The 19,574-nt window shown below is 40.3% G+C and overlaps 2 protein-coding genes across 2 annotated transcripts; one reads left to right on the top strand and one right to left on the bottom strand.

Moving 5' to 3' along the window:
* On the top strand, window positions 5,934-6,668 carry LOC109225089. Its single transcript, XM_019389684.1, has one exon. The coding sequence runs from the start codon at window positions 5,934-5,936 to the stop codon at window positions 6,666-6,668; it is 735 nt and encodes a 244-aa protein (XP_019245229.1).
* On the bottom strand, window positions 14,983-19,454 carry LOC109224952 (probable inactive heme oxygenase 2, chloroplastic). Its single transcript, XM_019389527.1, has 5 exons — window positions 18,702-19,454; window positions 17,781-18,004; window positions 16,254-16,361; window positions 16,029-16,161; window positions 14,983-15,480 (listed from the first exon to the last, which is right to left on the bottom strand). Exons 1-4 carry the CDS (start codon window positions 19,342-19,344, stop codon window positions 16,069-16,071), a joined length of 1,068 nt encoding a protein of 355 aa, XP_019245072.1. The 5' UTR covers window positions 19,345-19,454; the 3' UTR covers window positions 14,983-15,480; window positions 16,029-16,068.

Consider the following 19,574-nt stretch of genomic DNA (forward strand, 5'->3'; position numbering starts at 1 on the left):
ATTTAAAAAGTAGCCATTGGCCAACGGCTTAAATTGATAAATGGCCGTTGCCAACGGTCCATCAATCCCTCCTCAACCCCCTTACATTCTAAACCCATCCCATTCTCTCAATATTAAACTTTTAATATAACCCCTAACTTTAATATTTGTCACTTTGGCCCTATTTTCTACTATAAATACCCCCTATTCTTCTTCATTTTTTTTCACAAAAAATCAATCTTCTCTCTCAAATCTCTTACATTCTAATATTCTATATTATTCTCTCAATATTGTTACTATCAAGTGATATCTTTCAACTTTCAAGTATTTGGGCAAATTTTTTGGAGCAACTTTCAAGCTTCAAATTAATTCGTCAAGTATTTGGAGCTTTTTAAGTGTTAGCTTTTTAAATTTAGTTTCGTATCTAAAAAATGGCACCTAAAAATGTATTTGGTATGTTTAAAAAAAGTAATAAAAAAAGTAGTAAAGGTGAAAGTAGTAGTAATCCTAATCCTAACCCTTCTCCTATACCCCCTAGAGTTCGAACGAATATTGATGAAATGACTCATGTTGATGAAACTTCATTTTCCCAACCCCCCACATTTTATGATGTTCATGTCGGAGAACAATTAGATCATGAAACTTTACAAAGACAATTTGGCAATGATATTTTTTTTGAGGATGAAGAAAATGAGGATGAAGAAAATGAGGAAGAAGAATTAGACGAAACACCCACTAGTCCCGCAACACAAGCTCCAACTCAGAGTCAATCTCAGTCTGGAGCTTTACCCCCTGTAAGGGGTAAGACTAAGGTTGAACGTCCCAAAACATCACTTGTATGGAATTTTTTTAAACATGATAAAGTAAATCATCGTGCTATCTGTGAAAAATGTAAGCAACAATTTGCACACTCATTAAGTGGTGGGACGGGGGGGTTAACTAGACACTTGAGAAGTGCTCACAAAGATTTATGGATAAAAGCTAACATAGAAGCCGGAAAAATTATAGATCCTACCATTAGTACTGGCACTCCTAGTGGATCTGGTTCTAACCAAATTCAACAACAACTTGACCCTGCTTCCGGTCATATTTTACCCAAATATAACAAAGATAGAGATCGTGAGAACTTAGCAAAAATGGTGGCGGTCTGTGGCTTACCTTTTACGTTTCCTTCTCACCCTGCTTTTGTGCATTATATTCAAGAAATGTATAACCCTGCTTTTCAAGGTTTTCCCAAGACCACGGTTAGAAATGATGTTTTTAAATTTCAGACTGAATATCTTCAGTATATTCGTTGTGTATTTTATCACTTGGATTGTAAAGTGTCCATCACATCTGATATAGGTCGTAGTCCTAATGGTTGTGATTATTTAACTGTTACGTGTCATTGGGTTGATCATCACTGGAACTTGCAAAAACGTATTATTGGTTATAAATTTGTTGATTCTAAACACACTGGAGCATATATTGCAACTACTGTTCTACAAATACTTGATTTTTATGGGCTTATTAATAAAGTTCTAACTATCACCTTAGATAATGCTTCTGCTAACACAACCGCGGCAAATAGCTTAAAATCAAGACTTTGTCCAATTAATCCAACAATTTTTCATGTTAGATGTGCATGCCATATTTTTAACTTGGTTGTAAAAGATGGTCTTAATTTATTTTCTGATGCTTGTAGTAAAATACAACATGCTTGTGGCTATATTTTTCGTGCTCATAAACAAAGTAGAATTCTTGAATTTGCTCAACAATGTGCTAGTGCTGACCTTCCATTTAGAAAAGTTCCAAAAGATGTTTGTACTAGGTGGAATTCTACTTATGAAATGCTTAAAGTTGCTTATGATTATCGGGTGCCCATCCAAAAAGTATTTAATATGCATAATGCTTACCCTGTTGATCAAATTGTTGATTCTGATTGGGATGAAATTAGAGAGCTTACTAAATTTTTAGAAAAATTTTATTATGCTACAAAACAATTTTCTGGTATATACTATCCTACTATTACACAAATATTATGGTATGTTTGTGGAATTTCTGTTGTATTTGGTAAGTATAAAAAAAATCCAACTTATGCACCAGCCATTAAAGAAATGATTTTAAAATTTAAAAAGTATTTTTTCCCTATTCCCGAAGTTTATTTAATTTCTACACTACTTAACCCATCTTTAAAACTAAGAGGTGCAAAGGGTCTTGTTCGTAAAATTTATGAGAATTTAGAAATTCAAGAACATGAAGAACCATCTCTCGAAAACTGCCAAGCTAGCATATATTTTTATGCTAGATCAATGTTTGATAAATATAAATCTATGGATACAACTAGTATTGAAATTGCTCCTTCTACTTCTAAAGCTGGAGCAGAAGTTTTATGGGAAGATATGGATGATATAACAGGTTTTGATTCCTCTATTGATGATGAACTTGATTTTTATCTTAATCAAGGATTGAAAAATATTAAAGACGAAGAAGGCAAGGAACAACTTTTGTCATGGTGGAGGGAGCGTGGCAAGGCTTTTCCAACACTTTCAATTATGGCCCGAGATATCCTGGCTATTCAAGCATCATCAGTAGCATCGGAGAGCGCTTTTAGCGCGGCAAGATTTCAAATTGGAGATCATAGACATTCATTAGCGGAGGACAGTCTAGAGATTTCCGTCTTATTCAGAGATTGGATTAATTCAGAAAGAGAAATCTTGGTTTTGAAAAACTAACCACTAGGGAGGAAGAAGAATACAATGAGATACTTACCACTGGGAGCGATGACGGCATGGAGCTCATGGAACATCAATCAACATTGCCAAGTTGCAGTAGAATGTCCAAGAGATATTATTGATAAGTTACAAAGAAGTTATATAGGAGCTTACAAATATTAGTATGATAATTTGTAATTGGCTACTAAGAGACCTAGTTCAAACAGAACCCTTCCTAGAAGGTGGCTGCGTAGATTAGGTGCTCTTCAAAAGAATTGTATTTGTATTTGAGATTTGAAAGTTCTATTAATAAAATAAATGGCTCTAAGAGATGAATTATTTTTATGATTTGTTGGTGTTACTTAATAGTTAATTGTTAATACTTTGAAATTATATTAAATAAATTATAACTCTATTATAATATTATATTTACTAGATTATTTCATTACAAGTCTTTTGTTTTAATATTTTATAATTCTTTACTTAGTTTTCTAATTTTCTTTTTAACATACTAACATAGTAATATTTAAGTTTATTAAATAAGTCAAAAATCTAGCCGTTGCAAACTTTAAAAACATAGTAATTTTCAAAAAACTAGAATTTTTTTTTTTTTAAAAAAATACACTAAGGCCCGCGTCCCGTCCCGCGACCCGTCCCGTCCCGTCCCGCCCCGTCCCGTCCCGTTTGGTTGGCGGGACGGGACGGGACGACCGTTTCGTCCCGTTTGTCCCGTCCTGTTTCGTCCCGTTCCGCCACCGTCCCGCCTAAAACTCGTCCCGTCCCGTTAAAATCGTCCCGTCCCGTCCCGTTGGACAGCCATACGCAAAACAGAGAAAGAAATTGATGTGTTAGCACTGATCAAACTAATGCATGTTAAAGATCTTCGGGGGAATCATTTTTTTAAGGGAACATTTCGCAAATATCTCTTTTGGTAAACATATTGACATACTTAGCATATGGTTTCAAGTATTATTACATAAACCTCCCTTCTTGATACTTAAATGTAACAAAATAATTTTGTAGCTTATATTAGGGGTGTATATAGGTTGGGTTGGTTTGGATTTTTTAATTACCAAACAAAATCAATGGTGTTGGGTTTTCAAATCTATAAACCAAATCAAACCAACGAAGTCGGGTTTTTCGGTTTTTTCGGGTTTTCGGGTTTTTTTTCGATAAGTCTTCATAGCACAAAATATATAACTTATGCTCCAAATATTTCTCTAATCCTAGGAGGATACAACTATATAATGTATTTTTCAAGAAAATAATACAATAATATGAGATGAGTCATAGCATTGTACCAAAATATTCAATAACAAAGATAATAAAATCATAAAGAAAAATATTACTAAGTAACAAACCATAATAAATATTAACATAATCTAAAAGTAATACATAAGTCATGCTAAAATAAGTACAACTATAAGTATATTAATTACACAACTAAGCACTAAAGAAAAAGACAAACTAAGTAATGCATTTTCAATATGAATCAATGCAAAACTAAAAAATAGATATCCAACACTATTGTCATTTCTAGTGTTGAATTGAATTTTCTTTGTTAGCATTAGTATTGATGTGAAGTTTATTTGAATTACTACCTTTATGAACTATAAAATTTATTGGACCATTCAAGAATGTTAAGTCCAAACTTGAAATAATATGTTTAAAGATAAACTGTGAAAAAGTTTAAGAAATATTTATGAATTATATTAAAAATAAATATTTATATGTACAAAATATTTGTAAAAATTGAATAAATGTAATATCGGTTGGTTTGGTTTCAGTTTGATTTTTTTAGTTAAAACCAAACCAAATCAATTATAGTCGTGTTTTTTTTTTCTAACACAAAACCAAATCAAACCAACCCATGATCGGGTTTTCTTTTTCCCGGTTTGACTCGGATTATCGCTTTGGTGCAGTATATCAATTTTCTTTGTACACCCCTAGCTTATATATTGACAACTTTGTCCTTTGTATGTTAATGTCATGTTTTATTCTATTTTGTTTAAACAAATAGACTTATGTTATCTTTTTATTATTGCACGGAAGCATTTAAACCTCAATTCTTTCATTTTTTGAGTAAACAAAGCTATATTATTTAATTTACGAGTAGCAAAGTTATCTCTTATATTTACTAGTATTATTTTTGTACAGAAAACTATATACTCAGATTTTGTTAGATTATGAATAAATCCTATTATCCTACATTTCCTCAAATAATATTAGCATTTGGCTCTTAGATTTTTGAATAATTAAAAGGTACACATGACCTAGTAAAGATGGTAAGTTTTTTTTTTTTTTTTTGTATAATTAAAACTTAAAAAGGGAGTAGAGAACTATTTATTTTATTCTGTTAATTTTTTCTTCATTTTTATGTGTATGTGTGTGTGTCTATATATATGTTTTTTATATAAAAAAAAAACTATTTTGAATATATAAATGCCTGCATCAAACAATTAAATTTAAAATAAGACAAGTTAGTTTTGTTACACAAATTAACTTATAGAGGATGAAATTTTCTATTTTTAGGTTAAAAAATATTTTGTTACACTTAAATGTCCAATAAGGGAGACGTGCAAGCCAAAATCTCACCGAAAGGTTTATGAAATTATCCCTTTTAAATTGGGTCGAAGGAAAGAAATAGTTTTTAAAGCAGAAAAGAAGGAAGCTGATGTATGGAAAGCTTCCTTTTTTTTCCCCTCCCCAAATTTGATTTTAGCATAGAATTGTAAGATTATTTCCCCGCGTAGAATGAATAATTTCTCCTTTTATATTTTTGGAAAATTTCTATATTTTCTATGTCGAGACCTTTTCCCGTTGAGAATAGATTTCCAAAAAAACAAATCTATTTCCTGAACGGAGAAGGTTAGAAATTAAAAGTTTCCAATCCTTTATTCAACAGGAGAAGGAAACACAGACAACTATTTATATAGCACTGGACAGCAAACACACACACTTTTGCAAACACAAATCAATACGATACTCCACCAAAAATTGGATTTTGTCACTTTAGTACATCGATGCCAAAATTGCTTGAAACGAGGTTCTGCACTGGAGATTGATCTAGCATTACAACTTATAGGATTAGTTGTACTGACTCTAGGTGCAGGAGATAATGCACATGAGATTTATGAAGAATCACTGGTTTTTCTTCCTAAACTCCTCAATTCCAAATTATTTCACTCGGTCAAAGTGTTAGAGTGTTTGTCTATTGTCACTCTTGTTGCTGCAAGAGACTTTGTAGACACAGAAAGATCAATGGAGATTATATGGCAATTTATGAATCAAGAAACCAAACATTCAACGTACGTGACTGCTGCAGCAATATCAGCTTGGGGTCTGCTCCTTTCGGATATAAATACATGGAGAATTGGTCACAAAAAGTGGAAAGAATTGATCCCTTATCTTCTAAAACAACTAGAGGAAGGTGATGAAGATGTTACAGCTGCTAGTATGGACGTGCTTGCTTTACTTTTTGAAAAAGGTAATCTTGAGAAATTCTCAAATCAAACACAAGAATATTCAAGCATAAAGGACATGAAAGATGACATTATGAAGCATGTAAAGAGAGCAAAACAAGATGCTTCAAAAATTCTGGAGGATGATTACAATAGGACAGCTACTATTACTTTGTGTGGTAGAAGACTTACCTTTAGTACCTGGTCACAATTGAAGCAGATGAATTACATAAGAAGATTTTTGGGCTACGGTTTTACAAATCACATGATGGAAAACAAGTATCTTCACGAAGTCTTTCACTTTGTACCTGCAGCAACGACATATAGTGGCTTAGAACTATATAAATCTGAATATGAAGAGGTAGCTGTTCGGATTTTCTTACCTGATGTAAGAAGAAAATGTTGCAGAAAGAGGATTTATATGTCTCCTAATTCTCTGCTGAACAAGGGAAAGACTCAGTTGATGAACAAGTATAGGAGTATTGCAGAAGAGGCCAAGGCTGGACATTACAATGCTGAGGGAGAGCTCGACTGAAATAGTGTTTCTAAATGTTATCTTTTTTTTCTTATTTTCTTTTTTGAGTTGTCTTAAAATATTGACCACTTTTGACATGTTCTCAACAAGTACTTGTTCGACCAAAAAGTATGAGACCTTTTGTTAAACTAATTGAATAGGAAAATAGAGGGCAAATTCTAACCAAAGATAATTAACTCTAGATCCATAAATGCTAAGTAAGAAAAGTTGGTTAAGGTTAAGCTCATGAACTCACAAGATAACGGAAAGAGTCAAATGAATATGATGAGCTTACATTCATTCTCGACATCCTTACTCTATAATGTAAAATAATGAAGAAAGAAAGAATTCACCATTAACGGCCACGGGATATGTCTTTGTTTATTCCATAACAATGGTTACAGAAAAATAAATGGCAAGGTTCTGAACCTTCTTTCATTAGTGAAGAAGTGTGTGATTTGTGTTCTCCCCCTTCCTTCATTCTCTCACCTAGTATATATACTAGGTATTCTCCTTTACACAACGGTCATTAGCCAGAGTATCTAAATTATTTAACTGTTTTACAGATTGACCCTCTGAAATGTCGTAGCGTCCAATTCACCGTACAAGCATTCTAAGTACACGACCTCGGCCGTGGCAGAGGTGCTCGTTGCTATAGCGTTGTATGAATACGACTTCGGCCCAAGTGACTGAAATTTCTCTTTACGCAGATTCTTGTTTGGTCAGATTTCAACCCATATAGTTAGTCCCTCCGCCTATTGGGGTCGTCTTTTGGCGAGCTCGATAGGCGGACTCTGTAAATTCAGAAGTTGTGAGAAATCTGAGCACTTTGGGCGATGGGCGAGTACCACGTGGCGAAGGAGCGACGTGACGTTTTGAGAGTTGCATCAGACCGTCATATCAGTTCAGGGTGTCATTAAAACTCCTCATGTGTCATTATGGCGTATGTTTTCTATGTATCGCGTCATTTCCCGTGCCCTTTCCATTTTCAAAATGACTTTGTTTGGTTTTCCCGCTCAGTGTATTTATATCACTATAAATAGGGGAAAATCTTACATTTGAATGCCGTGCTTCCCAATCGCTCAAGAAGGACTGGTAGCTTTTCTTCTTCTCCTTCAGTTTCTCACATTTCCCTTTGTTAAAAATTCTTGTGACCGCTACCTTTTTCCCTTATCGTTCCCGATTTTCGCAATCAAAGAAAAGATGGCTAGTGCATCCTCCAACCCTGATAGAGCCGTTGGTGCCCCGGTACCGGAAAACGATATTTCCCTACTCGAAGAGGGAGTGGCTATGGTGGAGGATGAAAGTTTCCCGACGGTGGATGAAGTGGTCACCCGCCCAGGGAAGGCAAGGACTGACTTCAAGAGCCATGCTGAGGATGAGTTTGAACCTGTTATTTCTACGATGGATGCCGCGGCGCTCACGGTGTTTAAAACCAAATGGAGAATCCCCGATCATATTGAACTGGTTCCGGCTGGTCGTGACATAGTGCATATACACTGCCCGGGCTACTGCGCGTTTTATGCATATCCATTTGTCATCGGATACACGCTTCCCCTTCCTTNATCCATTGTCATCGGATACACGCTTCCCTCCTTCCTTAGCGGTGGACTTCTGCCGCTTCTACGAAGTGTGTCCGGCTCAACTCTCTCCGTACGTATACAAGCTCTTCCTTATGCTCATCAAGTACGCGGAGCTGGCCGGTTGAGGAATTTCTCTACAACACATGCTTCGCCTCTTCGCCCCCCATTTTTATAGGGGTACGATGATTCACCTTCGTCACCGAGGAACCAAGGGTTTGGTGGTGAAGATGGATGACAAGGCCAATCGCCGCTTCTGGGAGAACTTCCATGTCCGAACAGAGCATGCAGTATCGAACCCTGTGGGGTTTCCTGAGACGTGGAATTTCGCCCGTAGGTCTTTCTTTTTATTTTATTATTTTTTTTAAATGTCCGTTGGTCCCCTTTAGTGACCTCGTCGACTTTTTGTTTTTGCGGCCGAGAGAGTACCTCCTTCACAAGTTGCTAATATTCGCGAGTGGGTGAGCTCGATTCTGCCCTACGCGATGGGGATTCGCGAATGGGAACCTTTTCACGAGAGGTTTGGGCGCAAACCTTCCGCTGGTGAGTTGGCTTGTTTCCGCCTTAGTTGCTTTGTTCTTTGCTCCGTATTTTCCTTTATCTTATATCTTCGTTTGGTTGAGTTTGTCTCATTGACCGCTACCTTTTTCCCTTATCGTTCCCGATTTTCGCAACCAAAGAAGAGATGGCTAGTGCATCCTCCAACCCTGATAGAGCCGTTGGTGCCCCGGTACCGAAAAATGATATTTCCCCACTCGAAGAGGGAGTGGCTATGGTGGAGGATGAAAGTTTCCCGGCGGTGGATGAAGTGGTCACCCGCCCAGGGAAGGCAAGGACTGACTTCAAGAGCCATGCTGAGGATGAGTTTGAACCTGTTATTTCTACGATGGATGCCGCGGCTCTCACGGTGTTTAAAACCAAACGGTGAATCCCCGATCACATTGAACTGGTTCCGACTGGTCGTGACATAGTGCATATACACTACCCGGGCTACTGCGCGTTTTATGCATATCCATTTGTCTTCGGATACACGCTTCCCCTTCCTTCCTTTGCGGTGGACTTCTGCCGCTTCTACGAAGTGTGTCCGGCTCAACTCTCTCCGTACGTATGCAAGCTCTTCCTTATGCTCATCAAGTACGCGGAGCTGGCCGGTTGAGGAATTTCTCTACAACACATGATTCGCCTCTTCGCCCCCCATTTTTATAGGGGTACGATGATTCACCTTCGTCACCGAGGAACCAAGGGTTTGGTGGTGAAGATGGATGACAAGGCCAATCGCCGCTTCTGGGAGAACTTCTATGTCCGAGCAGAGCATGCGGTATCGAACCCTGTGGGGTTTCCTGAGACGTAGAAGTTCGCCCGTAGGTCTTTCTTCTTATTTTTTTATTTTTTTTTTAAAATGGCCGTTGGTTGTCTCCCTTTAGTGACCTCGTCGATTTTTTGTTTTTGCAGTCGAGAGAGTACCTCCTTCACAAGTTGCTAATATTCGCGAGTGGGTGAGCTAGTTTCTGCCCCACGCGATGGGGATACGCGAATGGGAACCTTTTCACGAGAGGTTTGGGCGCAAACCTTCCGCTGGTGAGTTGGCTTGTTTCGGCCTTAGTTGCTTTGTTCTTTGCTCCGTATTTTCCTTTATCTTATATCTTCGTTTGGTCGAGTTTCTCTCATTGGCAGGTCGGAGGGGAGCGAGAAGGGAAAGGGCTCCTGTGCTTGATTTCCGTCAGCCGGTTTCTTCTGCCAGGCCCGTACCAGTGGTAGCTCTGGATGAGGGCGTCCAAAGTCCGGTCGTTCCGCGGACCGCGTCCGCGTCCGAACATGTTCGTTAGGAGGCTGCTCTTCGGTGGGACACTCCGGTCCCCACAGTTCGTTCGGCGGACGAACCTTCTCATGATGGTGACGAAGAGGCACCGTCAAAGAGGCGGAGGGTAATGTCGGAGGGGGCATCTTTGATTGAAACGCCCTCGAGGGGTGACCCTGTTTCGGCGGTGTCTGAAGCCGGCGGTGATGCCAACCTGGGCGTGGAGGCGATGCCTGTTTCGGCCGTGGAAGAGGCTGCCGTGGCAGGGGGACAAAGTTCGGAGGCCATCGCGATTGTTACGAGCGGTCCGTCGACGTCTCGGCAGGGCCGCACCCCTTCTTCGGCTAATGAGAGGTTGAAGGGCATAGTAGTAGATAACTATGGATTTGATTCTGGTATTGATCTTGAGGATATGAGGATGTTCGAGGAAGGTTTTACTAGGGTCGATGTGAGGGCGGAAGGCCCTTCTCGTGTGCTCGAAATTCCATCGTACTTTAATCTGTTGGAGGAGACGGTGGACTTGGTGCCCCAATTTGAACTTCTGTGAGAGCAGGTCTCTTCGGGAGATTAGTGATTCCGGTTTGTCACACGGTGTGGCTGGGATGGCCTTGAGGGTGAGTTTCCTTTTGCTATTTTCGTTGTTTTGTGCCATTTGCTTTCGCTGATCCTTCCCCCCTTTTTTGACTTACATGCTGAGATCGAGAGTGCTCGTCGGGCTGAGACGCGGGCCGATGTCTTTCTAAAAATGGCCGCGAAGTATCGCCGGTATCACGACAGGTGCCATGAGATGCACGCGCAGCTTAGGGCGGGCGGTAATACTCAATCCGTCAGGCAGGAGTTGGAGAAGAGGGACGAGGATCTGATGCGCTCTATCTGAGGATGTAGCGAGCTCGAGGGGTTGCTTAGGGTCAAAGACGAGGAGCTCGAATTGGGCAAAGGGGTTGCGGCAGAATGCGAGGATCTTCAGGCGAAGGTATTGTCTTTGCGAGCCGAGCTTGAGCAGAATGCCGCTAGAATTGCCAATCTAAGTGCAGAGTGGACGGAGAAGGTGGCTGAGCTAGAAAGGAAGGTGGCCGAGTTGGAAAGGGTCGAGGGAGCCCGAGTGTCGGCTTTGGCGACGGTAGCAGTGCTACAAGACACTATCCGCGTCCTCGGGTCAGAACGGGAATTCGAGAGGGAGACGGCCACACTGAGGGGGGTAAGGCTCAAGGAGCGGATCGGTGAGCTCAAGCGGGATGCCTCGAACCTGGGAGACCAAGTTGTGCCTCTCGAGGCCGAGAAGGCGCAGCTATTGGTTCAACCCCTCCCCCCCCTCAAGAATCTGCCCCTGTTGTTGTCCCCCGCTATTTGTACGAGATATGGGTCCATGCTGAGGCCCAACGAGATATATACAAGGGTTTGTGGGCGGCGGGGAGCGTTCTTGAGGCCGTTTTTGAAGATGCTCGGGTTAAGGCACGCGTGGCTCGTCTTGCCTGCGGTTATGACCCTGCGACACCGAAGGCTGGCGGAGACGCTGAGGTCAAGGACGAGCTTGCTTTCGATGATAACGATGTTGGAGGGAGCGATGGTGGAGACAAAGCGGCCGGACCGAGCGTGAAGGGAGGTGGTGGCGTGGATAGTGATGATGCTGAGTGAAACCATTGTGCATTTAATTTGTCCTTTTGTACTTAGTTTAGTTTTTTTTTGTACTTGGTTGGCTGGGTGGGGGCCTCCTTTTTTGGCTCTTTGTAAGATACTTTTCTTTTCTTTGAATGAAATAGTCGGCTTGTCTTCGTTTGTATGTTTTTGGATTTCCCTTCTCTTTTCATTTTCGAATTTCTTGAATTTTCTCGCAATAAGTCCCTGACTTCTGGTAGTTGATTTGAGTGGGATCGAATTCGACCTGCTAATTTGAACTTGACTTTATTGACCCGAGCGGGGTCAAATTTCGTCTTGCAAATTTGAGCGAAGTCAATTTGGATTTGTTAATTCGATCGAGGTCGAATTTTGTCTTTCCAGTTTGAGCGAGGTCACTTTTGACTTGTTAATTCGAGCGAGGTCGAATTTTGTCTCGCCAACTTGGGCGGGGTCAGCTTTGGCTTGTAGACTCGGGCAAGGTCGAGTTTTGACTCGCTAACTTGGGCGAAGTCAGTTTTGACTTGTAAATTCGAGCAAGGTCAAATTCTGACTTGCCAACTTGGGCGGAGTCAGTTTTGACCTATAAATTCGAGCGAGGTCGAATTTTGCCTTCGCTTGGCGATGGCCAGGAGCCGCATTGGTGTGAGTCGGACGAGGTCGAGTTGTGACCCGTGATGAGTCCGAGCGAGGTCGAGTTGTGACCCGTGATGAGTTCGAGCGAGGTCGAACGTTGACTTATAAATTCGAACAAGGTCGAATTTTACTTTTGCTTGCCGATGGTCGGGGGCCATATGGGTGTGAATTTGAACGAGGTCGAACTGTGACCCGTGATGAGTTCGAGCGAGATCGAACGTTGACTTGTTATTTCGAACGAGGTCGAATTTTACTTTCGCTTGGTGATGGCCGGGGGCCGCATGGGTGTGAATTCGAACAGGGTCGAATTATGACCCGTGTTGAGTTCGAGCGAAGTCGAACGTTGACTTGTTAATTCGAACGAGGTCAAATTTTGCTTTCGCTTGGCGATGGTCGGGGGCCGCATAGGTGTGAATTCGAACGAGGTCGAATTGTGACCCGTGATGAGTTCGAGCGAGGTCGAATATTGACTTGTTTTCGAACGAGGTTGAATTTTACTTTCGCTTGGCGATGGCCGGGGGCCGCATAGGTGTTAATTCGAACGAGGTCGAATTGTGACCCGTGATGAGTTCGAGCGAGGTCGAACGTTGACTTGTTAATTCAAACGAGGTCGAATTTTACTTTCGCTTGGCGATGTGCGGTCTCGGTGGAGTGGTAAGAATGTTGCATGCGGCCTTGCTTTTATTGGAGAATATTACTCGTTGCTGCATCGTTTATGCATGCGTCGGGGTGAGTCCTTGTTTATCTAATCTTGCTTTTATTGGAGAATATCATGCTTTGTTGCATAGTTTATGTATGCGACGGTGGAGTCCCAGTCTATCTAGTCCATTCATTGCTCGGCCTGGAGAGACCGTTGACGGGACGGGCGATGAGCTTACTACTCGGGCTTCCGGGCACCCTGGGACTCTAATTCGAAAGAAATTCGGGCGTGATTCGTAGTGTTTTTAGTCAGCTGAATTGGCGCAGCATCGCCGTGGTGAGCATACGGGCACGCTTTTCGTGTTCATGTTCTGCCTATGTTGGGCAGATTGTACATTCCATGGGCTCTCCGACCAGTCCTAGGATATGGAGATTGTATCTTAATGATGCCGGCTTGTTCTCAGCTGTTTGTCTGTTATTCGTAGCATGGTACGGTGTGGGGGGTATTCCCCATTTGCCGTTTGCCGTGTATGTCGGCTAGCCTTCCTTCGCGTATTCGGGAGGATGTCCCTGTTCTCTGTTTCACTTTTCTCTCTCTTTTTTTAGAAGGAATATTGGTTTAGAAGTACATAGAATCATTTGTTACCTTGGTCGGTTGTTCAGCTGACGAATGAGGGGATTGGCCACGCTTCCCTTGACGACTGCGCTCTTTAGATTTGGGAAGTTCCGTCGTTTGGCAATGAACTAGGGATCGTGTCGCAGGGCGGCTCGCCTGGTTCTGTATTCTGGTACTAGTTTTTGTAGGCTTCGGCTTTGCGTGTAGCCCCGTCATCGGTTGAGCTTTGGCATCTCGTGGGTGGACGATTCACTCCCCCCTCCATTAGGGTCTCGAGTTCGAGTCCCAGTTCGTCTCAGTTCTGGGCGCGCAAAGATGGCAGAAATGTAAGTCATACCACAAACATACAGACGAGGAGTATTTTAATCAGTAAATTATACAAGCATCGTCTCATACAGTAGGAGGGAAGGCAATATGTGCAGGATGTAGGTGTTGGGTACTAACCTGGAAACGGGATTACGGGTGCGTTTGGTGTCGTAGTCCCACCACGATGGCTCATGTTCACAATGCATCAGGGTTGCTGTTGTGGCGCAGCGCAGTTTTCGTGTGCAAACCGGGCATAACTCCGATTTCGCGTAAGGATTTAACCTTGGTTGGTTCGGCGGTTTCGGGGGTTTACCGACCGGTTTCGCAAGTTGACATTCATAGTGAAAGGGTGAAACTTCACAGAACGGGAGATAGAGCTAAGAGCATGCTTGGATCTAGAGGGAACTAAGGCTTTGGCTAGAAAATCCCCACAGACGGTGCAAATTGTTCGACCAAAAAGTATGAGACCTTTTGTTAAACTAATTGAATAGGAAAATAGAGGGCAAATCCTAACCAAAGATAATTAACTCTAGATCCATAAATGCTAAGTAAGAAAAGTTGGTTAAGGTTATGCTCATGAACTCACAAGATAACGGAAAGAGTCAAATGAATATGATGAGCTTACATTCATTCGTGACATCGTTACTCTACAATGTAAAATAATGAAGAAAGAAAGAGTTCACCATTAACGGCTACGGGATGTCTTTGTTTATTCCATAACAATGGTTACAGAAAAATGAATGGCAAGGTTCGGAACCTTCTTTCATTAGTATAGAAGTGTGTGATTTGTGTTCCCCCCTTCCTTGGTTCTCTCACCTAGTATATATACTAGGTATTCTCCTTTACACAACGGTTATTAGCCAGAGTATTTAGATTATTTAACTGTTTTACAGATTGACCCTCTGAAATGTCATAGCGTCCAATTCACCGTACAAGCATTCTAAGTACACGACCTCGGCCACGGCCGAGGTGCTCGTTGCTATAGCGTTGTATGAATACAACTTCAGCCCAAGTGACTGCCGTTTCTCTTTACGCAGATTCTTGTTTGGTCAGATTTCGACCCATACAGTATTACCTTAATCAACTTATATTATCAACTCTTCAATCAGTAATCCTATGAAGTAAAAGCTGACAAGTAACTGGAGATGTTAGGAAAATATGCCTAATTATAGCGATTCTTATAACCTTATTCCAAGACCTTGTAATATTGCCTTCTCAGAGACAATGTAAACACTTACACGTGCAAAAAAGAATAACACAATTATCATGAGTCTTTCCTCCACATCAAATCCCAAATGTTACATTTGCCAAATAAATGGCTCTAAAATGGTTATGTCAAAGGAACTTGATTTCCAGCTCCTCGAATGAACAAACCACTCTGGCTCTCTTCTGTTTATGCATCGAAATGCTTCCATGGCTGGATTCTGCACATTACAGCTCTTCTTCAAGTTTAGAATGCTCCCGGAGACTCTGCAAGTTAAAACCAGAAGACCAGGGAAAGAAAAGAGTAAAGCCACCTGCCTCTAGTTCACCCGTCTGCAGCTTGATGAACATGACCAACGACAATCCTCTCAGTTGTCAATCTATCCAGTTGGGATGCAAAATATGCACAAGTTGTTCGCGACCACAACACTTGTGAGCCAGCTGTTTGCCATGAAAGGAGATGTGCCCATTAGGAACAGAGTAAGTTGAGAAATGGAATTATAGTAGCTTAGTAAGAGGATCAGCCAACTAAAGCACATGATTTCCAGCAGTTATGAAGAGATGCACAAGGATTAAACGAGTACTTGAGACCGAGTAGCAGAAGGGAATTGCATCGCAAGTTCAAAGCGAGCTACATTCCTTGAAGGACATGCTGTAGCTCTCAATGAAATCACTGCTCCTTCTAATTTGGCAATAGTAAGCACAGTTATGAGAGTTAAAACGACCAAAATTGACCCCAACAAGAGAGAATGATTCCCATAGATAACTTGTTCATTCCACAAGAGAAGACATCAGGACGTATAAGCACTATTACAAGATAATCGAACCAAAACATAGAGCCCAGTAGAACTGAACAAGAAGAAATAATGAATAATAGATTACTTTCTAGACACACCAATCAGCTCTTATTGATAGAACAGAGTCACATGACATGTGGAATGAAATAGATATATTAGAAACCGGTTAGTTTAGGATTGAAGTGACCTCACCATTGAGAAACCAAGTTTGACCTTTGGATTGGAACGGCTTTTACAGGATAATTAGCCGAACAATCTGACCCATAAACCGGAATGCCTTGGTTACTTCTCTCAGACACTTATTCTTGTCATCTCTAGACCAATGCTGCAATAAAGATGCAATTGATAGGAGAAGCAGTGAGTGGTGCTTTGAAGCACTGAAACAAAGTCCATGACGCAAAAATCTTAGGCATTTACCTTTGCCAGCATGTTGAATTTTTCACGCACACCTCGCAACAACTCTTCTGCATCCCCCTCCCACTTGTGGAATTCCAACTCTTTTTCCTCTAAGAGTTTCTCAAAGGCCTAATAACATCAATTTAGTAAATATAAAGGAGCTAACTTGCATATTGGAAGTCTCAGAGCCACCATATGACGACATAAATTGACAAAATGCACTAAAATGGTAATTCAAAGTAGCTCATTAAGCAAATTAGCACAAAAAAAGTGCAATAAACTTCAGTATTTAATAAAGGCCAACCACGTCAATTTCAAGTATTTCTTCTTAGTTAACTTTATCTTCAATGGAAAGTGGTCAATCATCACAGAACAAGCAAAAACTTACCAAAAAAATAATTATTGAACAAGCCAAAGTTTCTTTTCTTTCTTTTTAGTGTTATATTTTTTTGGATAAGTCATGTGAAAACCAAAGATTCAAGATGGTAAGCAAAACAAGAATATTTACCTAAATTTTAAGCTAGAAAAATCACAACACAGATGTTATTTAGTTCCTTATACAAAAAGATAGATGTTATTTAGTTCCTTATAAAAAAGAACATAGATGTTATTTAGCATTCGCTCAAAAAATGACCAGCTATTCCAAACTCTGTACCATAGCGATGTACAGTTGCAAATTGGTTCATTCAACTTAAGTAGGAGTTATTTGATTGATTTTTCTAAACCTAGCTTAAGAGACAATCTGGACCAAATTCCATCTTACTTTGAGTCATTTCTAGATTAGAACTAATTGAAGGAGATGAGAATAAACATAGAATTTGCATTTGCCAGCCTAGACTGTTCTGATTTTCAATTTGCATCGTTTTATTTATAGAGTCCTACCTTAGTCATAAACTAGTACTATTTCAGCTTCAGCATTTGCTAGACAAGATAAGAAATTACAGCCACATAATAATTACTAAAGCCTGAACTGACTACCATTAGAAGTCACTTCACCCCCTGCCCCAAAGAGAAAAAAAAAATAGTCCAAGGTCCATCCAATGACAACAAGGAGTATATATCCCTGAGTAACCTTCAAACATGTCAAAGACACCATGTTTTCTTCAAAAGAAATGGTTATCATGACGAAAAGTTATAGGTTCAAGCTGGAATTTAATGAGTTAAACTCTAAAGATGGAAAAAGGATGCATTCAGTTGTGCTCCTTCCCAAATTTTCTTAGCTCGTAAATTGTTTGTTTCAATTGTTATTTTCTAAGCAAGGTCTTCATGTCTGTGTAACAATGGGAACATATGTTATCTAAAGAATCTCAACACGAGGCAACATGATTTGACAATAAAATAAAGCTCACGACAGAGGAAAAATTTTCAGCTCAGAAATGAGCTCAATATGTAATTAAACCCTTAACTGGAGATTTTTCACAAAGAGAATATTTGAAGAAAGACATTTGAAGACCAAGCTTAACTTAATACTTCGTTTCGCCATTTCCAGACAAATGAAAACTCCACAAAAACACTCAGGGGATAATGACTAACACAAGGAAGTTGTACCTTTTTGCCTATGACTTGACCTCCTGCTATGTGCGAGAAATATATGTTGTAGAAGTGGCTGAGAAATAAAGGAGGAGTCTTTTCTGCCAGTTCCTCCAGATAACTGGCGTAACTGACTCCAGGATTGCTCGGTTCAGGAATCTCATAGCCCTGTTGGCTAAACCAATCTAGGTCTTTCGATATACATTCTGCTCGCTCCAATCCAGTCCTTCTGAAGTAGGCATCTAGGTTAAACAGCAAAATAGTATGGCATCATTTGAAATCCAACAAGCAATACTCTAATAGCAGTATTATCCTTTTTTTTCCTTTACACAAATAAATTCATCCCCCCAAACATATTACACTGTTTCTTTTTTCTTCTATCATGAAAATGAGAACCAACAACTCTAAACAAGTTTGTACATAGTGCAAAGAATCTAAAAAAACAATACAACACAAACTAAAAAAAGGGCAGCCCGGTGCACTAAGCTCCCGCTATGCGCGGGGTTCGGGGAAGGGCCGGACCATAAGGGTCTATTGTACGCAATATTACCCTGCATTTCTACAAGAGGTTGTTTCCACGGCTCGAACCCGTGACGCCCTGATCACATGGCAGCAAATTTAACAGTTACACCAATGCTCCCCTTCGATACAACACAAACTAAGCATTTAGTTAATCTTTCTTGGTCTTATTTTAGGGCAGGGGAGGGAATAAATTGAAAGTTCAAGACTTTTGTCATCAGCACACAGGTTGAAACTTGGTGGATAATGGGCCCACCTTTATCCTTCCCCGCTTAAATACTAGGCTTTCGTAACATGTGACATGTGCCTAACCCACACATAACGTGTTGTGCCCTTACCACTAGACCAAATAACTGGAGCTGAAAGTTGAAGACTTTTTGGTGAATGTAACATAATGAACAAAGAAATAATAGCACTCACAAGAAACATCACTGGAGTCATCAACAATGCGCTCAATAGTAGTAAAAACAAGCTTGCTATCAACAAGATACTTGAGAAACCCTTGTATGCTTGGCTGCCAAGTCTCCTCACTACCCCTATCGCCACCTATATTATTATTATCCTCTTCTGAGGAAGCTGATTCAAACCCATTCTCACTCTCGGATGAACTGTCTTTGGCTTTGGAGTTACGAAGTTTCATAGCAACAAACCTCATTTCTTCAGTAATACCCTTTTTCTCACCTGGGTATTGCTTTCTGTACCTTCTCCTCTTCCTCTTCACTGGTGGCTTCTTGGCTAATGATGTAACCCCATCATCTCCTTCTTCTTCAGTTTCAGTCTCAGTTTCAGTTTCTAATTCTGATTCTGAAAGTGTAAATGAGGAGGTTGTGTTGAAGTTTGAACATTGAAGAGCAATGGAAGCTCGGTGGGTCCACTTTTGGTTTGAGGAAATAGATAGGAAAGAAGAAGAATATTTAGTAAGAAGTTGGGGATTTGGGATTTTAGGGAACGACAAGGAAAGGGAAGATTTTGGTACTGGCGTTGAAGAATAAGAGCAGTAGCATGTCAATGTTGCCATTTGTTTTCTCTCTCGAGGTCGAGGGTTTCGCTCTCTTGCTGCCATTCTTCTGTTGTTCCCGTTATTTAACAAAGCGGGCGATAAGTCACACTCATAGTCGCCGTTGGTAAATGCGATTGTAGGTCGCAACGCAATACTCAAATATGTTATAAGTCGCGATACGTTGGTTCCTCAATTTTTCTATTCTTGATTCTCATTAGTCTATTTCTTTATAAATTTTACTATTTATAATTTTTCAATAAAAAATAATTTGTTCACAAAGAGAAAAGAGATTT

This window comes from Nicotiana attenuata, chromosome 4, assembly GCF_001879085.1.
Source record: "Nicotiana attenuata strain UT chromosome 4, NIATTr2, whole genome shotgun sequence".
Classification (NCBI taxonomy): domain Eukaryota; kingdom Viridiplantae; phylum Streptophyta; class Magnoliopsida; order Solanales; family Solanaceae; genus Nicotiana; species Nicotiana attenuata.

Excerpts from the sequence above, each read along its gene's own strand:
- LOC109225089 (XM_019389684.1), top strand. The coding sequence starts at position 5,934 with ATGGAGATTATATGGCAATTTATGAATCAAGAAACCAAACATTCAACG.
- LOC109224952 (XM_019389527.1), bottom strand. The coding sequence starts at position 19,344 with ATGGCAGCAAGAGAGCGAAACCCTCGACCTCGAGAGAGAAAACAAATG. Across the intron at positions 18,005-18,701 it reads TGACTCCAGTGATGTTTCTT|ATGCCTACTTCAGAAGGACT; the intron begins GTGAGTGCTATT and ends TGTTTAACCTAG. Across the intron at positions 16,362-17,780 it reads GTCAAGTCATAGGCAAAAAG|GCCTTTGAGAAACTCTTAGA; the intron begins GTACAACTTCCT and ends TGATGTTATTAG.